The sequence below is a fragment of the Lacerta agilis genome, chromosome 6 (assembly GCF_009819535.1).
Source record: "Lacerta agilis isolate rLacAgi1 chromosome 6, rLacAgi1.pri, whole genome shotgun sequence".
Lineage (NCBI taxonomy): Eukaryota > Metazoa > Chordata > Lepidosauria > Squamata > Lacertidae > Lacerta > Lacerta agilis.
The window spans coordinates 19690120-19716898 of NC_046317.1; the positions used below are offsets into that span (position 1 = coordinate 19690120).

The 26779-nt window shown below is 39.4% G+C and overlaps 1 protein-coding gene across 6 annotated transcripts in view; it reads left to right on the forward strand.

Moving 5' to 3' along the window:
• The window catches only part of CDC14A (cell division cycle 14A), an 89707-nt gene that overhangs the window by 5518 nt on the left and 57410 nt on the right, over positions 1 to 26779 (forward strand). For all 6 annotated transcript variants that reach the window (XM_033151519.1, XM_033151517.1, XM_033151518.1 and 3 more), the window contains exons 3-7: positions 6565 to 6640; positions 8708 to 8800; positions 13462 to 13541; positions 23276 to 23342; positions 24705 to 24767. In XM_033151519.1, the coding sequence (XP_033007410.1) occupies positions 6565 to 6640; positions 8708 to 8800; positions 13462 to 13541; positions 23276 to 23342; positions 24705 to 24767 (379 nt within the window). The remainder of the gene's footprint in view (positions 1 to 6564; positions 6641 to 8707; positions 8801 to 13461; positions 13542 to 23275; positions 23343 to 24704; positions 24768 to 26779) is intronic.

Below are 26779 nucleotides of genomic sequence, written 5' to 3' on the forward strand. Positions count from 1 at the left end.
GCTCTTGAGAAGAATTGTATTGTAATCATAATAATTTAGTTGATGATCAAAACTTTTAAGGGATATTCTAGGTAATTCAAAATACTGTTTTGTACAACAAATTACCTGCCTCTGGTACAACAAAAGAAGCTCTTATTTTAAGTAGCCCATTTTAAATCTAGCATCGGGGGATTCTGCAGGTTGTGCACTCATATGAATTGGTTATTGCAAGAAATGAAGAACCCTGGACTTCATTTGAGACCTAAAACCATAGTGACATAGCTTTCTTGCTCAAGATGACTATCTTCTCTTTGAGAATCTGCTTTTTAGGTTTATATTGATTTCTATGCAGATTTGTCCTTCCGTCAGTCCCCCCCCCCCCCGTTCTAGCTCCATTACAATTGGTGTGAAGTTCAGTTAGTCAGTGATCTTTTGAAGACTAATATCGACACTGTTCTAGGAAAGTTTCAGGTACTACAGGAGAGGAAAGGCCTTGCTCTTTGTCTTACTTTGCTTGCAAGGTGTGCTATACTCCCTAAAGCTGAACTAGGATTTTTAACTCAGGCTGATGCTGCCTGACTCAAGAGCATCAGGAGACTAGATAGCGCTTAAGATAACAGTGTATTTTTTCCATCCTTAAAAATGCTTTTAAGCCTATAAACACTGGTTTCTTTAATAAATCTTGTTTTATGTTTTGCAACCAGAAGTTTGTGTCTAGGGTTAATCTTGCTCTGCAGTCCTACTTGCTTTACCCGCTGGCTCTCCACAATTCAAGGGTTTGGAATCTTCCCTAGTCACAGGGGATTCCCTGTAGCTTTAGATTTACTCTCCAGTTATTGGGAGGGCAGCTGGGTTTGTTTTATACTGGGTGGCCTACCAATCTTGGTATAATTGATAGGTGGCAACAGCTGTTCAAAATACTTGGCACACTAAAACATGTGTAACTGAAGCATCTCCATTAAAAAAAAAAGCAACAAAAATCAACCACCCCTTTCTGGCATTCTTCTGAAAAATGTTCCACTGCATGGTCACCATTGTCAGCTGCCTAATCAGAATTATTGCATGCTACAAGAGCTTTACTGCTGGATCATACCAAAAGTCTAGCTAAGAATGCTGACCAGCGGCCAACCAGAGGCTTCTGGGAAGTTTCCAAGTAAATGAGAGCAGCAGTCATCCCATATTGATGCCTCCAGAACCTTGTAATAAGGGGTATGCTGTTGGCATTCATAAAGCTTCTGCTCAGCTGTCAAAGCTAATAGACCTACTTTTCAGTGAATTTGTCCAGTGCTTTATTAGAACTACTGTACAGTATTTAAGTTAGGGGCCATTGCCCCAACTTGTGCTAAGGACTTTCCCTTCATTAATTATGCTTTGTTTAAAGAACTATTTTCTCTTCTCGTGTCCTCAGTTGACTGCCAATGCAACTACAATGGATGACCTCCAAGTTCTGGTACTATGAGTAAAATTGTCTTAATTCCTCCACAAATGCCCTTTAGCTATCTTAAAACATAACGACACCAAAAACCTAAAAAAAGTCGTACTCCTTCAATGTTTCAGCATATGTTAAAAAAAATCTCTTTCCAGGTATAAGAACAGTCCTGATGAACCAGGCCAAAGGCCCATCTAGTCCAATATCCCATTCTCATTGAAGCCAATCAAATGCTTCTGGGAAGCCCACAAGTAGATCCTGGGTGTAGTACCATTCTTCCCACCACTATTGCATGATTCCCTACAACAACAACAACAACAACAACAACAACAACAACAAATTTTTATTTATACCCCGCCCTTCCCACCAAACCGGGCTCAGGGCGGCTAACACCAATAAAATCACAACAAAAACATAAAACAGTTCATTAAAATACAGATTAAAATACAATTTAAAATTAAATCTAAACTGCAGCCTCATTTTAAGTACAACCGGTTTTCAGAGCCATACTGCCTCCAACAGCATAGCTGTCAACCCTCCCTGCTGTTTCCCAATGCTATAATAAGGGAATTTCCCGCAAAAAAGGGAAAGGTTGACAGCTATGTCCAACAGTGAACACAGCCATCATAGCTACGGTAATAACCACAAATAACCTTATCCTCTGTAAATTTGTCTAATTCTCTTTTAAAGCCATCCAGGTTGGTGGCTATCACTATTTCGTATGGAGTGAATTCCATTGTTCGGCTATGTGAGGGTTATTCTTTTCTTTTCTTTTTTTGTCTGTGTTCCCAAACCACACACACTATTCCAAGTTGGCACTGTTTTAAAGTGTTTGCACTCCTACCTACCAGGATGCGTCCAGAGAATAGCTTTGGAAGACTTTGTCTTTTGTCCCACGATCCTTGCACTTTGGTGTGCTGTAGGGCATGATTTGCCTCCGACACCTACATGAAGCTGTTGGGAGTGGTCCTTAGGAGTTTTGGGGCAAAGTCTCGTAACATTTAAGTTGGGAGGGGCTGTACATGATCTGTACCACTGTCTCGGTGGACTGGATGAAGGCCAATAAACTGAGTATGAACCCTGAGAAGATGAAGGCATTGTGGGAGTTTGGCCTGTTATTGATGGGGTCACTCTCTCTCTCTCTGAAAGAACTGGTACTTGTTGTGTTGCCTAAACAATTTATATTTGGCTTGCTAGAATATATGACCTTTTTTTTTTCATTTGAGCAACTTTCCCACTGTTTAATGGAATTAATTGCCTTGCCCTTTAGTCTTCTTGATTCTGTCATTGCTATCAAACAACATCTCTTGGCCTGTCTAGCCTTAAAAATAAAATAATAGTGGTATAACTTGTCAGTGCAGCTTCATAGTTGTTTTATAAATTGCTCAATTTCCCTAAAGAATTTGACTGTCTTTAATGACACTTATCACATTTTAATTAATTCTTTCACTTTAATTGATGTTATCATTTTAAAACAGAATTACTTTGCTTCAGAGGCATGGCAGTGTTTTGCTAATGATAGTGCTGTGACTGTTTCCCACTTGACCATTTACTAGGCATCACTTGCCTTTTCTCAGCAAGGCTGATCAAAACATAATTTAGAGTACATGTGCAGTTTGGTTCACAGTAGGATTTGAGTGGAGAGTGGTCTTAGCATACTTCAGCCTCTGCCTGGAAAGCTTCTCTGACATCAGAGTATATATGTACAGGCGTGGGGGGGGGGATCGCCCTGGGCGCAAAATTCTGAGGGAACGCAACCAGGCACTCCTATGCAGGTGCCAGCTTCCACGGGAATCCCCACCCCACCGGGGATCTAGAAATCTGGAAAGTCTTCTAATCCACTTTATGTCGACTAATCAAGTAGTTAGTTGGACAGTTGCGTTTATTTGTTAGAAACCATTTTCATCACAAAAATACAATGATACAACCAGTTTAGAAAGACATTTTAACGTAAGTGGTCCCTGGCACATGGTACACCATGTTCTACAATGGAATTTTCTGATCTGCTAACACAAATAGAAGCTTCCTATGTAGTGCATTTCTCCCCATCCCATCAACAAATAACAGGCTTTCTCCCTATTATTCAAAAAGGAAACTCTCTGGGGAATTCATTTGAGAAAGCTATTCCTGAGAGAATTAAGGTCTGCGGGAAGCAATACAGTAAGGAAAGAACTAATCAGCGTGAAGAAAATTTAAGCCACCTTTTTTCCACCTGTCTTCCTGATGTGTGTGTGTGTGTGTGTGTGTTTTAAATCTCAGAACTATGCTGAGCTTCTGTTCTAGATGCAGAAGGCAGGTGAAAAAATATATGTCACTATTTTTGGTTCAAAGTTCCCTAATGCCATGCTTATGCAACATCCTTATGAGTATTTGAACCTCAGTCATGCAACATAAGCAATTTTTAATGTGTGATGGTATTAGAAGGTGGCCTTGCCCATCATAAAGTTTCTTCTGTAGTGCTATTAATGTAGTATATTTGTCATTGTCATCTTGGCTTATTCCTATCCGTTGGGTCAAGGGACCAATCAACCTTATTTTGACTTGCAGAAAGTGTTCCATATTGGGGCAGGTCTTGGAGATGTTTGCAAAATGCAGTTTCCCATTTGTTGACAAGCATGGATTTACATTGTTAATCCCCTATTGTGAGACATCTGCATTTTCAATATCGCATATTTCTTGTTGGCTGTACTAGCTGTACCCAGGATGTTTCAGTGCCCGAAACATCCTGGGTACAGCCTGTTGTTCTCTGCTCCTCTTTCTGAAGGCAGGTTAAGGCTGTTGTTCACATGCATAGGATTCACATGCATAGAATTCGAACCTAAAACCTTCTCTTCCAGAAATCACCGGGTTACTGTTTTCTGTGCAAGTCTGCTTTTTAAAAAAAGTTTACTGATGTTTCATTGCATGTAATACCACTGTCTTAAAATTATTGAATTGTGAAATGTATATGAACAGTAGTACTTGTATTTTTAAAATAGGTATAGCTTCCTCCCCATCCTGCCACCTATTTTCAGGAATTGAATTGGCTCCCCTGAAACCTCTTCATTTTTTTCACATGAAAGAAAGACCTAACTTTAACAACTAAGCCTTACGAGATCTACATATGATTTAGGCAACTTCCTCCTTCCTATTTATGTAGCAATCAGTTGCAGCTGCCTTTCTTTGTAGCCACATTGCTTTGATGACTTTTGAGTTCAAGTTTGTACCGTAACTGCCATGTCTCAAATGCCAACTATTAACACTCCAGCTCTGCCAAGTCCAATTAAATATTTTATGATTAAACATCAAAACATGTCATGCCGAGGAAAATGAATGTGCTTTTATACTGTCTAATGAAAATAAAAAGCTGAATAGGCCAGCTATTCTTTTCCCTTAAGCCCAGCGTATTGAAAGTGATTATTCATGTTAAGTTGACATATATGTCTTAAATAAATGTCTTTGCCCTATTTTTTTACTGCTTATCTTGTAATAAATATGGCGCAAAGTAAAGTAGAGGGGAATGATCTGCAGCCACAGGGCTGATTTAGTCAGACTGGTAACTAATTAATGAGTTGGGAACTTGTCATTGGCTTATTCTTCAAGAAGAATGCTAGCTCTTGTTCTGTTCTTTGCAAGCAGATCTAGGCTTGGCATATCACACTTGACTGGTTAATGCACAATAGGCTTACATGGGCAGCACATTCTCTAGCTGGTTTGTATCTGTTTCAAATGGAGGAAGCTCATAAGAACCTTAACTCCTTGTGCCTCACAACTAAACTGCTTTGCTCCTTCTGAAATCTTAACATCCATCTCAAAACGCGCTTTGTAGATACTGGATCTTTTAGGTGTTCAATCAGCAGAGAGACTATACTGTAAACAGTTGCAAAAGTTACTGTACATGACAACGAGCTACATCATACAACTTATCTGTGAGAGACTCTGAATTCATTTATCAAAATGTCATACAGAGCCAAGTGCCTGTTTGAAGCTAGCAAGTCCCATCAGCATCGGAGTGGCATGTTTTAGCTTAATGTGTCTGTTTCTGGAAAATGAAAACTTAGCTGCACCTTCCATCATCACAGAGCTGTGGGACTATATCTGACATTAGCTTTGTTTCGTCAAATACCTGATGGCGTTATAGGTATACAGATCTTGTGACACAAAGTAATTGGATTCTGAAAACAGGACTACTAAGAAAATGTTAATTAATGGAATACTTACCCAAACTGTTTGAGTGCATACTTTCCCCCCAGTCTATAAAGTGCTGCTTTTGCACTCTTTAACCCGAATGGGCCTATCCTATACTGGTGTGTTATAGGCTGGCAACAGTTACTAAGGACTCTTGGAAGCATGACACTTGGTTTGTGAATCAGCTCAGGTCCTATCCCTCTTTTACAACAGTAGTGCCTCATCTTTATTCCTGGAAGGGGATCACAGCCTCCTGGACTCAAGTGCACTCTTTATAATACATTAGCTGCAGCAGCTTATTGTCTATTACATTTTAATTATTTCATTCCATTTGGAATTCTTTCTTTTAACCTAAAAGTGTTGTTCTGCCCCTACATTACCATTTGGGTCATTTGGGCTTAAACTGAGTTTTCAGTAGTAGTAGTAGTAGTAGTAATAATAATAATAATAATAATAATAATGGGACATGTGTGAGATTCTATCAATTTATTTGTGTAATTGCAATAGCTATAAAATTATCAGTAGCAAATGCAGGATTACACAGTGTAATATAAAGTATATATTGTAGTAAAAAAAAATTCTGAAGGAGCAGAGTATACATATTTTTCCTTATCTCCTGACAAATCAAGATGGTGATGTTTCTGGTTTCTGAACAGCTGCACTTAAATCATCCAGAAAAACTATATGGCACCCCTGGAAAATTGTTTACTGTCTGTCTGCTGATCAGACATGGCCATTGAATATAATCAAAGGTGGTCCTTCAACTTATCTGTGTGGAGCAGACATCACCTTTTACTGTAATCTCATTGTCTCACCTGCCCTTACACAGTAGAACCGAGTGTTAATTGTGCTCTGCTGCTACATACTGTGCCTCTAGGTTTCAGTGGAGATGTTGCTAGGAAGGGAGAGCCTTCAAATAGTGAAATATTTGACAACAGCAAAAGGACCAAACTACAAGTTTTGTTACAATTGGTATATATTTCTTCTAGTTTTTATGCAGATTTTGGACCTTTAAATGTGGCTCTGGTACATCGATTCTGCTGTAAGCTAAACAAGAAATTAAAGGTGAGAACATTGTATTTTCTTCTAAATATTATTTTTTTTGCTAAAATTTAACAAACTCTTATTATTAACAGCCATTTATGATAACTAACATAAGGTTACCAGATTTTTTAAAATGAATCCAGGGACACTTTTCAACTTCAATGGATTTTGTATGGGGACTGATTTGTAAATCCGGGGACTATCCCCGGGAAACGGGGACGTCTGGTAACCTTAAATTAACAGAATTATTGAATTTACATTAAGATTGTGTTTTTCTCTCTCTGTATAAAGAAAATGACAATTTCTGTTCCATATGAAAATTAGACTATGGATTTGATTATGCAGTTCCATAACATCTAAAATATATACTACATATATTAACGGTATTCTTCCAGTTAACTCACAAGATGATCTGAAATTTTGTTGGAGGAAAAATAGTTTGAAAATGCTTATATTTCATAGAAATTCATGCAGTGGCTTGATTCACATATAAAGGTAAACCAGGGTGAAACAAACCATAGCTTACAGGGAACAAGCATGTATGCTGGTGCATGCTGTTGAAATTGCAGCCATCTCTTTTCCTTTGCTGCATTAAGAGGAAACCAGCCAGAGTGTTGACTCACAATTACATGCAAATCAGTGCTTGGGGTTTGTTTTTTCCCTCCAAGCCACAAGAGCAAGTAAAGAATAAACCATGGTTTGTTCCTGGCCTTGTTCTGGTTGTGTGTTTGAAGAGAAACAAACTATGAGTTGCTAGTTTGAAGGTAACACAAGGGTTGCAAAACAAGAAAGGAATGGGTGCGATTTGAGCTGTGTGCGCTAGGATTCTGTTTTGTTTCTCTGTTGTGTGTGAAATAGGCCATTATCTCAACGCGATAAGTTAAAAAATTTCTTAAGGCATAAGCCATCTTGAACCATGATCCACGTAGCCTATGTCATAATAGATCACTCTTCTTTAAGATGCTTCATCCCTATGCTGGGCACAAGAGTTCTCTAACCCCTATTCATGTGAGAGATTTAACATTTGATATTACTGGTGTTTCTGCACAGTAAGGAACAAGCTAAGAATGGAGCCTGGTGATTGATTTACATGTTCTGGACTTTTCATTCAAAGGTGTGACTGTCTTTTGTAAGCATTCCCTCTGTCTTTATTGTTGTTGCTGAGTGAATACATGAGGAGACTGTTTGTTCCAGATGTCTTAAAGAGGTTATTTTGGTGTCCCAATTCCTCAGGCGTATTGTCTGCTAGAATTTAGGCAGGACAGTCATTTATTAGAAGATGAGCACAGGCAATGGGATGTTAGCCACAGGAATGCTATCACCTGTGGCTGATGTGATATCCAGACCATCTCAGAAAGAGGCTGCAGAAGAAAAATAAGAAAGACAAGTGGCCAATTTGCAGGCATATTGTGATTGTCTAGGGATAGATGAGTATGTCAGTTTTGTTTTCCCGTTTTTTTCCTTTTCAGATCCTAAGTTTGTCCCATTTCTGCAGCAGTTTGTGATTTTTATTTATTTTTAGTCTGCATAAAATCTTGTGAGGATTTTTGTGCACATTTCTCCTAATATTTGCAGTTTGTGTGTACATTTTGGGGAATCTACATAACAAAATACAAAGAAGTACAAATTTCAAAAGATTAAATGTTTGGGTTCACATATTGGTTAGGAAAATGCAAAATTAATATTTATTACGATGGACAATGAAGTATTCAGATTGGGTTGCAATGAAATACTCTTGCACGAGACTCAGGCAGGAGCAAAGAATTGTGGGGAGGTAGACCATTTCTCTTCAGTTTTTTTCCTCCTGCCTGGACGGAGCAGTTTGACATTCCCGGCACTCACTGTTTCCTTGACTACGTTCACATATTTGTAGTTCGGAAAATGCAAAATTAAGTTTTAATGTGAACCAAATAAATTTATTCTCCCATCCCTAGTTAAGGAGCACTTGACCAGGGAGTGAGGTGATTTGAAAGAACTGCCAAGACACACAAAGCTAAACTGGTATTACTTAGCTGCCAGTATTTCATTCGCTTAAATTTGTGGTTCTGTGCTAACCATCCCTTCGTACTTTTTTTCCTTTTTAAACAGTCATTCAGTCTTTCAAGAAAGAAAATAGTGTATTATACCAGCTTTGACCAGCGGAAACGAGCAAATGCCGCATTTTTGATAGGTGCATATGCAGTAAGTATCACTTGATAAGTCTGTCTGTCTGTCTTGCTCGCTCTCTTGCAGGGACTTGTTGACCTATATGTTTCTGGCTAAGTATAGATACTATAAATGCTAGTATCACTGTCCTTTTGTTATAATTCTTCTGCAATCTAGTCCAGTATTTAAAAGGTGGGAGAGATTTCCCCATTCTGCTGAACCTTTGTCTCTTCTATTGCTCCCTTTCCTGCTTCTGGCCTTAAGCAGGGAAAGGAGCTAAAAAAGATAGTTACATTTAGTGGTACACTGTGTTCACATAATACAGCATTGTTCGTTCTTGTGTCCAATTTCCTTTCAATACCTTCCTTGGACTGGGAATCCAGACTCTACAATTGGTCCCAGGGGGTTCAGTCTGCTGCAGGGACTTTTTCCCTTATTCATTCTTCTTGGATCGAAGGGAACCAGTAGGAGAGATTGCCCTACTGCTTTCATGTTGAGCTGTGCACACAGTTTTGACCTCTCCTTTGTTAAAGGGCACTTTGTAAATTATGTTTTTTAAAAGATCTCTGGCTGTGCTGGTGAGGCAAGACGGGAAAGTTTGTGTTGGTTTGATTTGGGAAGCTTGATACTATTATGATTTGAAACTTGCATATAAAATGTTGTAGGTTATTTATCTGTATAGGTAAACAAGGTAAATGTTTGAAGTTTTGTTGCAGTACGTCTTAAAATAATGCTCTTTTGGCTAAATGACAGTAAGTTACATTTTGGATTTATGCTGTTTAGAAATGGGTCTCCTGTATAGGGAAACGGTGTGTAAGTACCGGTGCAAAAAAAAAAAGAGAGAAATATTATCCCTACTGAGATCATCAACATTACTTTGGGAATATGAACTTGTATAAGTACGTCATATGTCTTAATCTTCCTGTATGGAGTAATGGAAACAAATGGGCCCTTTGTGGAGCAACTGAGCAAGTGACAAACAAATGAACTAGTTTATCTTTTTCTAGAGGAGCACAACATTTACTTTAACTTCATATGTGTGCTGAGAAACACCAAACAATTGTCATATGGGGATGGTATTGACATGGAAATGAAATCAACTACGGAAGGACCAGTACTTCACAAGAAGGCAGGGAGCAATTGCCACAGCTACTGTGTTTCGACTCGTAGCCAATGGAAGGGAGTAAGAAAGGGAGTTAGCTTTAAATTACGTTCTTGTGCCTATCAGCCCTCATTGGGCAGTAGGACTTGAACCTAATCTTCTTGGGTGTCTCTATACATTTGTTCTGTGCTTCTATATGAAGATTCTTCAGCAGGCCAAACACTTCCGTATGGTATGACTCAAGGGGGTTCAAGGATGATGGTCTGTAGAATGTTGCCTGGGGGATTTGTGTTTCCTGTTCTGTAATCCAACAATGCCATGATGAACTTGGTGCCCCATTTGTCATCCTTTCTGGCTATAATGTTGGAATTGTTTCTAATGCTGTAATGGCATTATATTCTGCATGGTTGAGATTATACTTCTTGCTGGCAACCTCATCCTGGATATGACCATGGAAGCTTTCTGTGTTTAAATAAATAAATAAACAATCCTGGTTGCTATTGTGACAGGCGTGATCATGCAGAATCATTAGTGTTGAGAAGATAGTGCAGCAAAAGTACTGCAGACAGTGAATTGTGGTAGAAATATTCGTTTTAATAGTAACTTATAAAGCATGTAAAAATGTCCACGCTCTGTACAGCACTTAGATTGTTTGTCTGCAGATAGGAATTATCTAAGAGACACAGTGCAGAATGAAGAGGAAAACAAGCATTGGCACAGAGTTCTTTATGGCAAGGAGGACGGAAACAAGTTTCCTGTAGCTTCTGTTTCTCTGATTGATAGATGGGGCTAGGCTTGCCTGTCCCTTGCAATTATGTTCATCCTGAGAAGCCTTGGCAGAGCTCAGAGCATGCTTCCCTTTGGCTCTGCACTCTCACAGCACTCTTTGTGCCATAGATAGCAGAAACAAACGGCCAGGTTAATGTAGAACTGCACACACACAAAGTGGAGCAGAAGAGCAATTATTCAGATAGGACAGACACGTCTGCCTGGCTTGTGTATGACTGGCTAAATTAATAATATTAATGGTTGAGTTAAGAGTGCCACTGTTGCAGCCCTTTTTAGCATGGACGAACTCTAATGGTTTGGTATACTTTCCTGTAGAGAAGTCAGGTGTGTGTTGTTCATGACGTTTTAACAAGGATTAGGGATGGAGACGCAATCTGTATCTCCAGTTGTGGGGGTAAGGATTCTGCAGGGGATTGATACTAGGCACATCATAACCTCATCAAATTGCTGTTTCCCAGGTATGGGTGCAAATCAAGCTTAAAGGCAAGACAGGTAGTCCCAGAAGTGGGGCAGTCCTGCTTTGCACAGCATGCTTCTTAGGATAGTAGGCTGCTCTTTGAAGGAAAATAGAATGAGAGTCTCTCCTCTCTTGCCAAAATAATCCTTCAGTTGAATTACTAGTCCTAAACTTGCATGCAGCCAACATTTTCCATTCATTTATCTCTCTCTTCGTGTGCTAGGTTTATTATGCATAATGCTGTTGTTTTGAAAAACAATGTTTCCTGATGTTTGTGTAGTCTTAATACATGACATTCTGAACATTGTTAGTTTAGAGGTTTGCTTTTTTTACTGCCGTAATGCTAAAATATTAATGTGTAAAATGAGAATAGGCAAACACTAGATTAAATTCTAGAATAGAACTTCCACTGGTAGCTGTGTACTATAAACAGCCACACAATGTGACTTGCGTATTTTCCATTGAACCCAGTTCCCAGGAACACATATTTCCCTCTCATCTTGCTTTATTTATAATGCTGCCTTGAGTGTTGTTCAAAATGCAAGGTGGGAGCCCCATTCTCCCCCCCCCCCATTTACTCCACACTGTTAGCAAACTGTGCTCCTAGTGCTACCTAGTGAGGTCTAGTTAACATTTGACTCTACTACTGTGTGAAACAAATCACTCATGAAACCAGTATCATGTCCTGGAGGCATACAGCACATCTGGTTGAATCTGGGAATCATACTGTTTACAGTAGAAAATAATCATACCGTGTAGAGTAATTTTTTCCAGGCTGCCTTAAATGCAGCCCTATAATTCTCCCAGGATACTTTGGTTAGTTTCCGTAGAACTCCTGGTATAACGTCACCAGCTTCAGCAAGGAACTGTTTAGCAGCCACTGGTGTGTGAAATAACGGAAAGCCTGAAATGATTTTGCATGTGCTACTGAGCATTTACTCTACCAGCTCAGAATTTGCAGAATGTAGTTTAAAATTCCCTTGAAATGTGCCTATGCAGCGTCCTAATCATGGAACAGTTCGTTCCTTAGAAACAGCTTTTCAGGAAGCTGAGAGAATGAAAACGCGGTTTGCAAAACAGTCCTAGAAAGGTTTCCGTGAATCACGCTATTATCAACTACTGTTAGCAATGAAAACATAACATAAGTTTTGATAAAGGACACAGTTCACTATATTTGTTAGTAATTTATTCATAAAATTTATATGCTGCTTGATGGTAAAAAAACAACAACCTCAAAGCAGCTTACAAAAGATAAAACAGTAAAATCAAGAAAAAAGCACAGCCATACTTTAAAAATTAAATTAAATTAAAATACTAAAACAGATTAAAATGACCTCAAATTTCTAAGCATATGGTTTTTTAACAGGTGCCAAAAGGAATACAGTGAAGGCGCCTGCTTGTTCTCAATAGGTAGGGAATTACAAAGTGTAGGCCCTGCCACACTGAATGAAAGAGTTCTTACAAATGCAGAATAGCACCTGTAGTAGTGCCAGTTCTGACAATTGATGCAGTTGAGTGGGCAAATGTGGGGTAAGACGATCTTTTATAAAGACAGATTTCATTCATAAGTTTATTAGCACTTTTCTTTTTCTTTTTCTGCTACTGCTTACTTCTGTAAGCAGTCATGACCTACATCTTCACTACGACAAAAGAGAAGGAAGTAATTTGATTTCCAAGAAGCATACTGAATGAGAATAGGAGTGCTTTTTTATAAGAGAGTCAAGAGAAGAATACTGACTTGAACATAACCACTGAAGTCAGAGGAACTAATAGCTTCAGTGGATGTGTTCTCGTCAGTATAACAGTGGATAGAACTGAACGCAGGATGTTGCAGCAAACTGGGTGGAGTTTCCTGAAATTGTGCTCATAATGCAATCCCACTCATACAAAAACATGCCCTAAAACATGATTTATTGGAAAGTGAATTGCAAGCTGTGGTGCTTCTATCAAATATGAGGTGGGCATATCTACATTAAGAATAATGGATTGTATCCAACCATGTTGCTTAGCTGATGGTAAGAATTATGTCAGTAGAAAGGTGAGGGAATATATTTTGGGCAATTCTCCCCCCCCCCCCCGCTGCAGCAGATGGGGGGGGGGCTGTAGAGGAAAGGGGACATTTCTGAAAACCGCTTCCCTCCCTGTTCCTCACTGTCTGCTGAGCAACAACATTGTATACAGCCTATTGGCATTTCTCTGACCTACTGAAGCACGAAAATACCCTTTTTAAGACTTTGTAGCAGATGCTAAAGAATGGCAGGTTGTTTTGAGAAAATATATTGCACCACTGCAAATACCATTTTAGCTTTCCTAAGAGAGTATGTTGCTCATGTTTGTTATCTTTTGCAGGTAATCTCCTTAAAGAAAACACCGGAAGAAGCTTACCGAATACTTTTATCCGGATCTAATCCACCATATCTTCCATTTAGGTATGGCTGCCGCAGTAATAATACCTAACATTTGCCTAACTCGTCCATGTGTAATGCATTATCTACTTGCAATCCGTACAACAACCCTGTAAGATAAGTCTGTATTTGTTATTCCCCCATATTGCAGGGGGAGCCTAAGAGACAGTGGTTTGCCTGCAGCCTCCTAGTGAGTTTGTGGCAGGGGTAGGAGTCAACCCAGGCACTTCCTGATTCATTGCTCTGCCTCTTAGCCATTACATTATGCCAGCTGACTGCTTGTTGTTCCTTTCTCTTGCTACCCACCAAAGGTCCAAAGAGTTGTACATGCTCTACAATATTTTTTTTTCTGGCTCCCTACTGCATTCCTTCTCCCACACATGCTTTTGCAACCTCCCAATAACAAGGCTCTAGAAGATTGCCAGCACAGACCTTTGGGGTGGCAGCCGTATATTTGTGGAATGTTCTCCACAGGGAAGCTCTGCTGGCACCAACATTGACAGATATTGGGCACCAGGTTAAAATGTGTTTTTTTTTTTTTTAATTCTCCCAGGCATTTGGATCCTAATATTGTTGGGGTTATTGTGGCTATCTCAGATGGAATCCTTGTGTTGTGTGAGGGAAGGACATTTTTGCTTGGTTTTGGTGACTGTGGATCGTCGGTTTTAGTGTATTGTTGATTTTACACATCATACATATTTGCGGTTGCATGAATGCTATTGTAACTCACTTTGAGACTTTTCCAGTAGAAAATGACAAATAAATTCGATGGTTAATATTACTTGAATGGTTTTGGCTTCATTGATAAAAATTAGCTAAACTTTCATTTTTGTGTGCTTTACTGTGTCATTTGATAAATTTCTGCATATTAGATATGCATATCTCCTTTTCAGCCAGATTTAAGAGACCATGTCTCCAGACTTGTATTATGGACTTGTAACTTCTGAGGAACTGATCTGCACTTCACCGCAAAACCTGGAGAGTTAGTGTTTGGCATATCTAGTTAAATAGAAAATGTAGGTCCAGCATGGGCTTGACGTGTCTGCCACAGCCTTGGAGCCTTGTTGAGACAGATGTGAGTCACAGATGCCAGTGAATTAAGTCTGACCGTTAGGTAGATGGTGACGGACGCCGTTCCTTTGTCATTATCAGAATGACTTTCTACCACCAGCCTGAAAATGTAGGAAAGAGTGCAAGGATAAGGTACATAAGGCTGGCATTTCCTGACAGTCATTTTCATTAGGGCAAAATTGCTGCTGATTTAGCTGCTTAAAGAAGCTGGCTGGGTGCCAAGCATCAAAGCTTTCTCAGCACAGAGCTATTTGTAATACCTGGAGTTTAGATGGCTGCCAGGAATGTATTCTGAGCTGTAGGCATCAAATATTTAAAGCAAGGGCAACTTATCAATGATAGCAATGCTATTTTGAAGCCTACATAGCTACTGTGTATGCTCACTTGGTGGGGTCAGTGCATGGAACATGGTAGTTTAACACATACACTGTTTAGTTATTTACTTGTATTTTTTTAGTTGAGAGCAGAATTGGCATTTTGACTTGTGCTGCTTGGTTACTTATCTCCTGGAGCCTGCTTGTTCATTATAGGCCTCCCAGTGCCAATTGTAAAGCACTTGGCACAAACTTCTTGCTTTTCCCTCTGAAATCTACCTGGGAAGGGACTGGAAGCGTGGCTCAAACATGTACAGTCTCTTCAATGTGTTTCCCTGCAGGAATGCCTAGTTTTGATATTTTCTTTTCCAGCAGTAAAGGTAGCGGGCGAGCATGATGTCTATTCCAGTCTCTACCTGGGTACAAGTTCAAGAGAAATGCATATCTGAATGTAGTTACCGGGTATGAATGGAAGAACAGAAAAAGATACATATTTCCATGATCCAAATCAGCTTGTTGTTTGTTGTTTGTTCTTGAACAACAAAAATACTTTTCTTCATTTGTAAAGATTCTCAGTTTAAATGACTGTGGATACCAGGATTTCTCAGTCTAGTGATCCAAGAAGGACCAGTTACGGGATGCCATTTGTAAGTCACTTTTAGGAGATTTTTACATTGTGATATCTATTTAATGGGGAGGGTTCTTGTAATTTTTTTTATAAGGCAACATACCTGTCTCTTGTACTTTAAGGAGCATTAAGAGCAGCTTACAAATCACATGATTAAAAACAAAGCCAATACTGAAATAACCAAACAATCATAAAGTACTCCTGGGCCTAGAATCAATAATAAAAAAACAGAACCAATTCTAGGAGGCTGTCTAGACCTGATGCCTGATTATCTAAAGTGAATCAGATTGCTGGGTATCTTGAGATAACAAATTCTACAATCCAGATGCTGCTACTGAGAAGACCTACTCTCAGGACTGTTTTCTGCACCTCCTAGGCACCAGGACACAATCATTGCACGAACGAGTCTCTTGAAATGTGTAGTATTAGTTTTCATTCAAATAGATCTGGTTTCATTTAGCTCAATGACCTGGAAAATCTTAATCTGCTTAGAAATTCAGACATCATTTCATTTTATGACTGTAGGAGCAAAAGACTGCTGAAATATCAGTATTCAGCTAGATCATATATACCACGCAGCCAGGTTCCAACCTCTGTGCATGGTGGAAAGACAGGGGAGAAGTTAATGCTGGCTGAAGGGATTAATATTGCATTGAGGGCACTTAACATTAGGTTTTTAGTCAAATCGCTTTATCAATGCCAGACCTTCTAGCTTCCCAAAGGATCTGTTGCAGTGAAATACGACTGCATTCTTTCACAATAGGCAGTGGTACCCATTTTATAATGCTCAATATTTTGTTTTATAGAGTTTTCATATATGGAAGTGCATACCTCCAGTTTTTCTGCTTAGCCTTTGCCCCTTCATTAGGCAATACAAACCACTGAGGAGAGTCCGTCACAAGTGAATTGCTTTCCATGCAAGTGACTGAGACTGTCAGTGGACTGCAATAAGGGGAGGTTCAGCCGAATCTCCCCAGTGCTCCCTTGTCTCTGCCTCTTTGCATTCCAATGGTGCCAGATACAATCACCTGTGGCCGGCCCAGGATACAGCAGCTGAGTAAACATTGACAGCAGAAAAGGACCAAGCTGTATAGGGAAATAGGTGTACACGCAGCTGTCCTTCCTGTCCCAATTGGAAACCATGGATGTCTTCCAAAGGCGGTCACTTCCACTCATTCAGAAAACTCTTGATTTTAGTTATTTCCACTCTGACTCTTTGAAGCAAACTCTCACAAGGTAGTTTACAATTAAAATGTCAAAAACAATACATAAATGGAGTATTGTAACAATACAGCGAGGGGCATACGAATAGAAAGAGCGACGGATATAATTGTCAATAAGAAGCTTGGTGGCATACAGAAATCTTTGAATCTCCTTAAAGGCCACCAGAGGGGGCCCACAGAGTTCACAACAATTGCACAGGTGTGGGACCACCACTGGGAAGTTCCTCGTACCCACCAGTCTGCTCAACTTTTAACAGCAGGCAAGGGAGCATTGCTTCATCATGTTAAAGTATATCTGGAATGATACATCTATGCTATCCATGGCTAACCCAGTGCAGTTTGCTGCCTAAAGCAAAGGACAAGGTGTTCCCCACTCCCAATTCCACATAGAGAAGCTGGCTGGACTGGCAGTTTAATCTTTCTTCAACACTGGTCATTGCATAGCATCCTCCACTTGACTTGAGGGCAGTAGGCTAACCTAGTGGGTGCAGAACAGGTTAGATGCCCCTAGCATCTGCTGTCTGAGGTGGTTGTGTTTATGGTAGAGCTTGTCTCAGCACCACCTTAAAGCACTTATGCACACGTAAATCAATGAGTTGGGGGTGGGGTTTGGTGGTTAAAACTTGAGTGAAATTATGGGTAGTGTTGAACTAAGCTTTACCCAGAGTAGACCCATTCAAATTAATGGATCTAATTTAGTAACGTCCATTAATTTCTCAAAGTGAAACTTAGTCGGATACCACCTGATTGTTTTCTTAAATGTTTGGCAAAATGCCATAACTTTATTTTTATTTTATTCCAAACCCACCACCACCACCACTTGGGGTCTTAGTGAAACACTTAATGGTTTCTCTGCTTGCTGTGGCATTTGTAATTCCACAGAATTTGAATTGTAAATACAATACTACAAGACCGACTCCATAGCAAGAGTTTAGTAATGCACACACTTTAAAAGATCACTATACACAAATGGTGTACAGCATTAGAGAATGTTTGGCACGTGAAAGCATTTGTTTGCAAGGGTAGTCTATAGTGACAGTTGTTGCTGTGGAAGGGACATATGGTGTTGCCACAGCTTTGTTAATAGTATATGGCAAAGACTTTCTGGGCTTGCCTGAACTTGCTGTCTTTCTCAAAGCTTCCTTTTGAAAAACCATTGCTTTAGTATTGGCAGGTAAATTTTTGATAGAAAAGCTTCTATCAAAAGCTTCTATCTACGAGGCAACCTCTGTAATTCCAAAATATTCGCTTTGTTTTCTTTATGCTGTTATGTGGCTCTTTCAGTGTTTAAAAGTCAGAGCCATCCAGCTTCTTGGTAGAGTTGCTAAAACTCCTCCCATAGTGTCACACACACCCTCCCAATTATGCAGGGGTAGTGGTGGCAGCACTGACTGCTATAAAGATAATTCCACCTAAACAGGACCTTCCCTGCATAACTTTTATTGATCCCCCCCCCGATGTTCATTGCTTACTTTTGAGAAAAGGCAAGTAATAGGTGACACAACAGAAGGGTGTAAAATTATACATGAGATGGAGAAAGCAGATAGAGAAAAGTTTTCCCCCTTTTCACTTAGCGCTAGAACTTGGGGACATCCAATGAAGCTGAGTGTTGGAAGATTTGGGACAGACAAAAGAAAGCGCTTTTTTCACACAGCCCATCAACTATGGGATTTGCTCCCACAAGAGGCAGTTTTGGCTACCAACTGGGATGGGTTTAAAAGAGGGCGAGACAAATTGATGGAGGAGAAGGCTATCAGAAGCTGCTAACCACGATGGCTACGCTTTGCACTCCACGTTTGGAGACAGTATGCTTCCGAATACCAGTTGCTGGAAAAACAAATATGTACCAAGTGAATGATAGCTTATAGCAGTGTTGGGGAACCTTTTTTCAAGCAGAGGGCCACGTTCCCTTCCAAGGCTGTATGCCAATGGTGGATGGAGCAGAGACAAAAAATAGGTGAAGCAGTAAATGTAAGCATTACCTTTGTACAGTAGACTAGTTTTTACGTGCACACACACACACACACACACATACACAACTACCTCTCACTATTCTTTGAGGCAAGCAGAAGTTGTTTTGGGGGTTCAATGACACATACTAGCCAGGCAAAAAGAAGGAAGAAGATGTGAAGTCAGGCCATTGGTGGATGTGACCTAGAGAATAGTCCTGAGGACCAGAGAGAGCCCAGGAAGGCCCACTCCAGGCCTGAAGTTCTCTACCCCCGGCTTATAGGATTATAGTGTCTGAAATCTTGAATATATGTTCAGTCTTTCTTCAGGAGAATAAGTTGTCAGTAGGAATAAGGATTTACCCACAAAGGATAAGATCTCTCACTACAATACAAAACATGGACTTGGTATCTGGGCAGCAGTATTAGGTGCCTTGTTATCAGACATTGTGAATAAAGGGCTATTGTACACAGAGGGATAAAGCCAGTATTTACATGCAAGTGGGAATGGAGCGGCTGGGAAAAAAGTGTAAAGGTGGTACCAGGTTTCTAGAAAAACAGCTTTCAGGAAGAAAATTGCCTTTCCCCACTTCGCTTTCTGCCCCTTGCGCACAGAATCTGCAGCAATCTTAGCAGCGCCTTGCACAGAGTCAGGGCTTGTGCTTGTGGGAGCGCTGTTGCCATAATATACTGTACCAGTCTGCCTGGGGCTAGGGCCTTTGTATATACTGTTTTCTAAAGCTGAAATTCAGCACCAAGGATGATACATCGTATGCCAAGAGAAGCTGGATTCTGCTGGGTTTTAAACCTTGAAAATGCACACAGGTCTGTTTCCCACCCTTACTCATAGAAAACAGGAGACTGTTTGTTCTTACCCTATACATTGGTGTGTGATATTCCTCCAGCCATTGCCTGTCTTTGCAGTTATAAGCCCTGGAAACTTGCTTTTTCAGTGAAAGCTGAACTGAGTGGACCAAGCAATTAAGCAGAAGAGCAAAACATGATAGGGATCAAACAGCAGCGGCTGAAGCCTTTAAACGCTTGGGTTTATTACGTTCCAGTAGAAATTATCATATGAAAAAATATAGAAAGTATTCTCTTTCTTGCACACACACTTGTGTTAAAATGTGATGTGATGTGAGGGGTATTCAAGTTTACAGTTCACATTGAATAACTATTGTTTATTTTGTTTCATAACTTTATACTCCTCTTAAATGTAAAAATCCTCAAAGCGGTTTATAAAAAGATAAATTTACTAACAATTAACAGCAAGACTATGAAACAAATCAAAATATTAAAACGAGCAATAAAATAGAAAAACAGATTACCTATCCAGAGTTTTATTTCAAGGTCAACTTCGTTGCAGATCTGGAAGCTGGTACTCGAGAAGGTTCTGCTTTGGCCCTCTAGAGCTACCATGTTTAGCAGAAAAGAAAAGAATCAATTGTATCTTTTTTAAAAAATCAGTTGATTAATAGGACGGCATACTTTCAAGAAAGGGTTTTGGTAGAATTGACAAATGATTATCAAGTTGCTTTGTGGCTTTATTGTACAAAGGCCTGAGTGTAAATAATAATAATTATAAATTAATCTGGTTGTCTATAATAGCAGCAACTTCTTGCTGATGTTACTGGTGGTTCTGGCAGTCTTGCCCTTTATAAAGAGCAGACCATTCCTGGAAGCACCCTTTGCCTCCAAATCCCATCAGATCCAGGAGCAGATCAGTTGACCATGTCCAGGACAGGGCATTTCTTGCCAAGACAGCTGACTGATGGTTGTTAGAATCCTTTATATAGCAGCTGAAGAAGCTGATACATGATTGTCTGAACACAGCCATCCCCCACACCCCGAGAGAGTTGTATTATTCATAAGCAGATCTGATTAAAACTCGTGCTTAATCAAGTAACGCTTTTTACATCGGCCTTGCAGAGCGCATCAAAGAATGTGAGAGTAATTGCAGCCTGCCTTCACACATCTGGGATTCCTTGCACATCTGGCAGTCAGATTTTGCATTAAACATCCAGTCATTGACTACTGCAAATGCAGGTTCCCTTGAAGCTACCTTTACAACATCCAATAGCTAATGTGGTTAAAATACTTCTTAATTATTTTAGCATTGCTTGCCTTAGACGTATTATGGCAACTAAAGGGGGGAAACATAAGCCCGTCCATTGGCCAGAGAATGTGTTGCAGGGAATTTCCTTATTCCCCCCCCCCACTCCACAAAGAACAAACACACTCCTGCCACTTGCCCTAGGACTGCTAAACCAAAGGGAGACATACTTTGGCCTCTGCCACCAGCCAAGGCACCAACAGCCACTCTGGGAGACTGCCCCCGAGTTGCATTCAACTAATGTTTACTCAGAGTAGGCAGTGCCAGAGTTACGTATAAGCTAAACAAGCTATAGCTTAGGGCCCCACTGTCTTCGGGGGCCCCCAAAAAATGAAAGGGGAAAAAACCTGGATGTACATTTCCAAAATATAAGATAAAATAAAACCTACATACAGCAACAGTGCTTTGTGTTGTGTAGGTTCCTATTTTGTTATATGCAAATGGATTTAGATACCTATTAGGTCCATAAATTACCATATAGCATATATTCAACACAAAAAAACAGTGACAATTTCTTGTTGACAAATGACAGCTAGACATATAAAGGGCCCCATTACCTTCAGTAGCTTAGGGCCTCATCAAACCTAAATCCGGCCCTGAGAGTAGGCCTATCGAAATCAATGTCCATGTCTAACTCAAGGCCTGTTAATTTCATTGGAGTGAATAAGCAGTTGCTCCAACCCTTGCCTTCCTTTCCCCTCACCATCCTTTTTTCCATTTGTTACTGTATCTGTTAGATTATCTTTTACAGACCATCCCTGTCTTAGAAAATGTTAGGTTCTTTGTACAATAATTAATAATAGTAATAGTAATAATAGGCTTTCAGACTAATACTGGTTTCTTAGCAAGTATCTAGCTTTTCTTCTTCTTTAACTAGCCCTGGCTAGACTGTCCAAAACACAGTAAAGCGTCGCTGAATGATGAATGATTAAACAGGAATCTATATTTAGATTTGGATTCTCAAAGCTCAGGAGGTCATGTCATCAGTTTGACTTTTCCCACGCAAACGTTTCAGGCAAGCATTATGTACGGACTAAGTTTTAAGTAGCCAACATATGGTGCATTAGCAAAAGTCTTGCCTCTACTGCTTCTGTGAATAAACTTTCCAGATAAATGCCATACATATTCTAAACTCATTAAATAGTATTGTCAATGGATGAAAGATTATTCTGCAATGCACGGGCAAGGTTTCTCTTTAACTTTGTTCCTATCGCTTCTTTCGTAGCAGTAAGTAATATATTTGTGTCAGGGAGAAGATGCAAATAGCCCTCTTGGAGGTCAGGGGTGTGGGTGCACATTCAGACATATCTAAGAATACATATAATGGAAAACTGCAGAGTATTGAAATTAGAGTTGAAAGTGAATTATTCTCCCAGCTATTTGTACTGATCCGGTGAAGCACAGCCAGAACTGCTGTCTACATTGTAGTTCTAATTTCCCAGTTGCGATGACTACTCTAGATTTATTAATATCTATTTAAACGAGGGGGAAATAGTCCAAGCAAAGTTTGTGGAATATCCATTTTAAGTATAATTGCCAAACATTTAGGAAGATACTGTTTCAAATTATTTTTATGCTCCATTTTTGTCTTCAGTGTTATCCTCCCCTTTTTTTTTGCATAAGTATTTTAAATGCTGAGGAGTGGTGAAGTATACATAGAGAAGCTGAGAACTATCATCTTAATTAATTGTAATTTGAAATACTAGTCCTGTGTGCTATGTATAATCCCAATTTTGAGTAATCTCACATATGTGTAAGGCTTCATAGAATCTTATGAAACGAACAAACAAACAAAGCCTATTTCTTAATCCAAGAAACTATGGTGAATATAATAGTCCGAAAAGCTGGTTTGGGGGAGCATCATTTACCTTCTCTTCTTTCTGCCTTCAGCTTTCTTTTGCGCCATGTTCCATTCAGTCTCTGGAAGGAACAGTGATTTAAAATAGTAGCAGTAAAATACACTTGAAAGGCGGCTGTAGGACTAATTCCAGAAGTGTGAATTATATTTAAGTAGCCAGAAGTGCAATGACTAAAGTGCTGGACTGAGGCCAGGGGACCAAGGTTCATATCCCCACCCTGCCATGAAGCTCACTGGATGATCTGAGGCCAGTCTCTATCTCTCAGGCTGTCCTACCTCATAGGGTTGTTGTTACGGTAAAGTTGAATGTGAGGCAGGAGAAGCATGTATGTTTTCTTGTCTACATGGTATACAAAGTATACATGTAGCTAATAATAAAAAAATCTATTACTTTCTATTTGAGTTCATCCTATTAACATTTTAGATGAACTTACCATCAATAAATTGAGGAGAATTGTGTGTGGAAGTGTTTTCATGTGTAACCTTCATGTTGAGGTTCAAATTTCAGAAATTTAAAATATTCGCCATCTACTAAAATTGGGTATGATAGGTAGATGTTTTTTGTATTTATCTGGAATATGCTAATATTTCTCTTTTCGTAGGGATGCCTCATTTGGGAACAGTACATATAATCTTACTATTCTGGATTGTCTACAAGGAATAAAAAAGGTAATGTCACAAAATGCATTTGAAAGAGAAATCATATCCTTAGGCACATGCAGGTAAAAAGGTAAAAGGTAAAGGACCCCTGAAAGAGCGTCTCCACCCCCATCGTTCTGCCCGGACACTGAGGTCCAGCTCCGAGGGCCTTGTGGTGGTTCCTTCATTGTGAGAAGTGAGATTACAGGGAACCAGGCAGAGGGCCTTCTCAGTGGTGGCGCCCGCCCTGTGGAACGCCTTCCCATCAGATGTCAAGGAAATAAACAACTATCTGACTTTTAGAATACATCTGAAGGCAACCCTGTTTAGGGAAGTTTTTAATGACTGATGTTTTAATGTATTTTTAATCTTGTTGGAAGCTGCCCAGAGTGGCTGGGGAAACCTAGCCAGATGGGTGGGGTAGAAATAATAAATTATTATTATTATTCAAGATGAATTTTGTAAAATAGCTCAATCATGCCCTAATGGTAAATTGTTAAAATAGAGATATAGATTATGATAGTTATAGATAGATAGCTATAGTAATAGACCCATTTTTTTATCAAATATCTTACCTAGCCAGCATAAAGGAATTAGAATCCAGCAATTTAAATCTTTCATTGATTCTTTTTACAATATCTGATGATCCTACTGACCTATTTGATTTGTGTTTGTTCTTTTGAAAATAAATTGCTAGATATTTAATTTGTGTACAGTGGTACCGCAGTTTACAAACTTAATCCATTCTGGAAGTCCGTTCTTAAACTGAAACTGTTCTTAAACCAAGGCGCGCTTTCCCTAATGAGGCTTCCCACGGCCAGTGCCCTTCCACTGTTCTTAGACTGAGGTAAAGTTTGCAACCGGGACACTACTTCCAGTTTTCTGGAGTTTGTAAACTGAATAATTCGTTAACAGGACTGTTCTTAAACCGAGGTACCACTGTAGTAGTATCAGGAACAGAATGTTTTTAACAATACTATCTACAGTTCGTGTAGATTAATTCCAGATCATTTGGATAGGATGGTATATCTTACAACCAGATAGTATATTACAGTTCAACAAAATTGGGAATATGGGGACAATTGATTATTCCGATTAGTGTCCTTAGAGATGCATCAAATGCGTAGACACATATTTTCATTTCTTGCTTTACTATTTGAACCCCAGAGATAAATCTGTTTAACCTAATTTCTATAGTTTAAAGGTTCAGTAGCTAAGGCAAGTAATAGAGGGGACAAGGGAGACCCCTAAAAAAAACCAAGGAAAAATCCTATGAAACTGCCTTCCTTTTGTCCCATATATTTGACCAGCTTGGTGCTCTTTCAGATTTAAATGGTTCGAAATGTCCTTTGGATGGTTGCCTGTGAACTTGACATTTTTTTTGCTTTCTAGGCCTTACAGCATGGATTTATTGACTTCAAGACATTTGATGCAGATGAGTACGAGCATTATGAGGTTTGTGCGTCTTCTGAACTGAATAGTTTGCCTGAGTTTCAACATGCACTTATTAAGCACACCTAGTTCTGCTTTGCAGCGACACTTGAGCTTTTCCTAAATTGTAGGTGCCACATAATTGGTGCATTGCTGCTTTCTTTCCCAATTACCTTCCAGTTGTTGATGCATTTCTTTTTCAGTAAAAGAGCAAATACAAAGAAGTGAAAGGCTGCTGAGCGCCATGGCATGATCCACCTATAATGTGATTAGAGGATCTGTGTTGCCTGTTACTGTGCAAATGCCACCCTTTTAAAAAATGAGTTCTCAATATAAGAGAAGTGAGGGGGGTGGGAACTCCCTTCTCCTCTCAATTTCTCTTGTTCACTTAGTCCGAAGAGGGAAATGTATTCTTAGGGTAGTTGACCAGTGTTGAGTGCTATTTATGTCTACCTGGTTTTTAGCTTGTGGAGTCTGAGTAATGGCTGTTACATGCCTCAAGTTTACTGCTGCGTCATTTTACTGGGCAAGTCATGTCACTTTTATTTGCCTTGCTCAGTATTTTATGTGTTCTAAGTCTGAAACATCGTTGTTTGAAGAGAGTACTTGAGAATGTGTATTTAGAACATGTCTGGTCAAGTTTTTTCCAACAGGAAGAGTAGGTAGGTGGATTAACCAATGGTCGCACTGTGAAATGCTTGCGCTACTTATTAAATATTAACTTTGGGGTTAAGTTGTTTTTAAAACCTGATGCTTCCAGAAGTAGCACCTCTTGTCCTTCAAAAAAATAATAATTTTGAGTCTTTAATCTTTTTCAATTAAAATTTGCTGCCCTTCTTTTCATCTCAACTTATACAAATTGCTAAGAATGACAGTGTCATTTATTTTTAATGCGTACAGAGATTTAGCTTTTAGCTGTAACTAAGCAAACACACTGGCCAGGATCCAAAGAATTAATAATAATTATTATAAATTGTGTATGCCACTCTTCAGCTGAAGATCCCAGGGTGGTTAACAACAGAAAAATAAAAAATGAGAATACAAAAATACATAATAAAACAAAAACAAAAGAACTGCTTAAGGTCTTACAAGAGGGGGCTTGGACACACCTAGTTGAGTTCTGGAATTCCTTTTATCTCTCATGCTCTATGACATCATCTCTTTAAAAAAAAATAGCTTGCTATGCAGCATAGGTGCTTGCAGTTGCTAGAAAAGCAAGTCTAAAGCCATAGTGGGCTCATGAACCTAGTTCCGCATGCAGTTCCTTGGATCCTGGACCCTGTTACTCACTTTCATTAAATCTGCCTTCTGCACCCAATTAAATATGCCTAGGTCAATATTGATGACCTTGGAATTCTGTTTGTGTGTATGTAAAATAGAGGAGTGTTCTACAAAATACACAGCAGTGAATTACCACAGCCAACCCTGTCTCTGTTACAAGTATACCTGCATAGTGCATTAAGATCTCATTAAGTGCACTTTAAAAAGAAACATGAAGTGGCTTTAATACATTATTGTGGTACCCTCAACATCTAGATTTAAAATGGAAGCGATTGGGGATGGATGGTATCCAACATGGTTGTTCCATTTGTATCCTACCTGATGACTTCAGCTGACACACACCTCTGCTTCATCTCTGCTTCACACTTGGCATAATAAGAGGATGAAGCATGAAAGTGATGGCTGGCGAGAAGCTTGTATTTACCACATTTTAAAAAACAACAAAGCTAATTGGCCTTAATTTGTCTTCCCTTAAAGATTAGTTTTGAAAGTCTTAATCATGTCACAGACTTCCATTGCCGCTCTTAACTGGCGATTAGTCACTGGAGGAAAACAGACCGAGACACTTCTTTGGTCCTAGAAGAAGTGCTTTGGGCAGAATTTGAGCAAACTGACAAATCTTTCAAAAAGATATTTGCAAGCAGGTAAATTGTACAATGTCAATACAGCTCTCTCTTATGAGCAGACAATGAATGACTTTGCAAGAGCTTTGCAGAAGAGGATGTTGTTCGAAAACTGTTGTGAAGATACATATT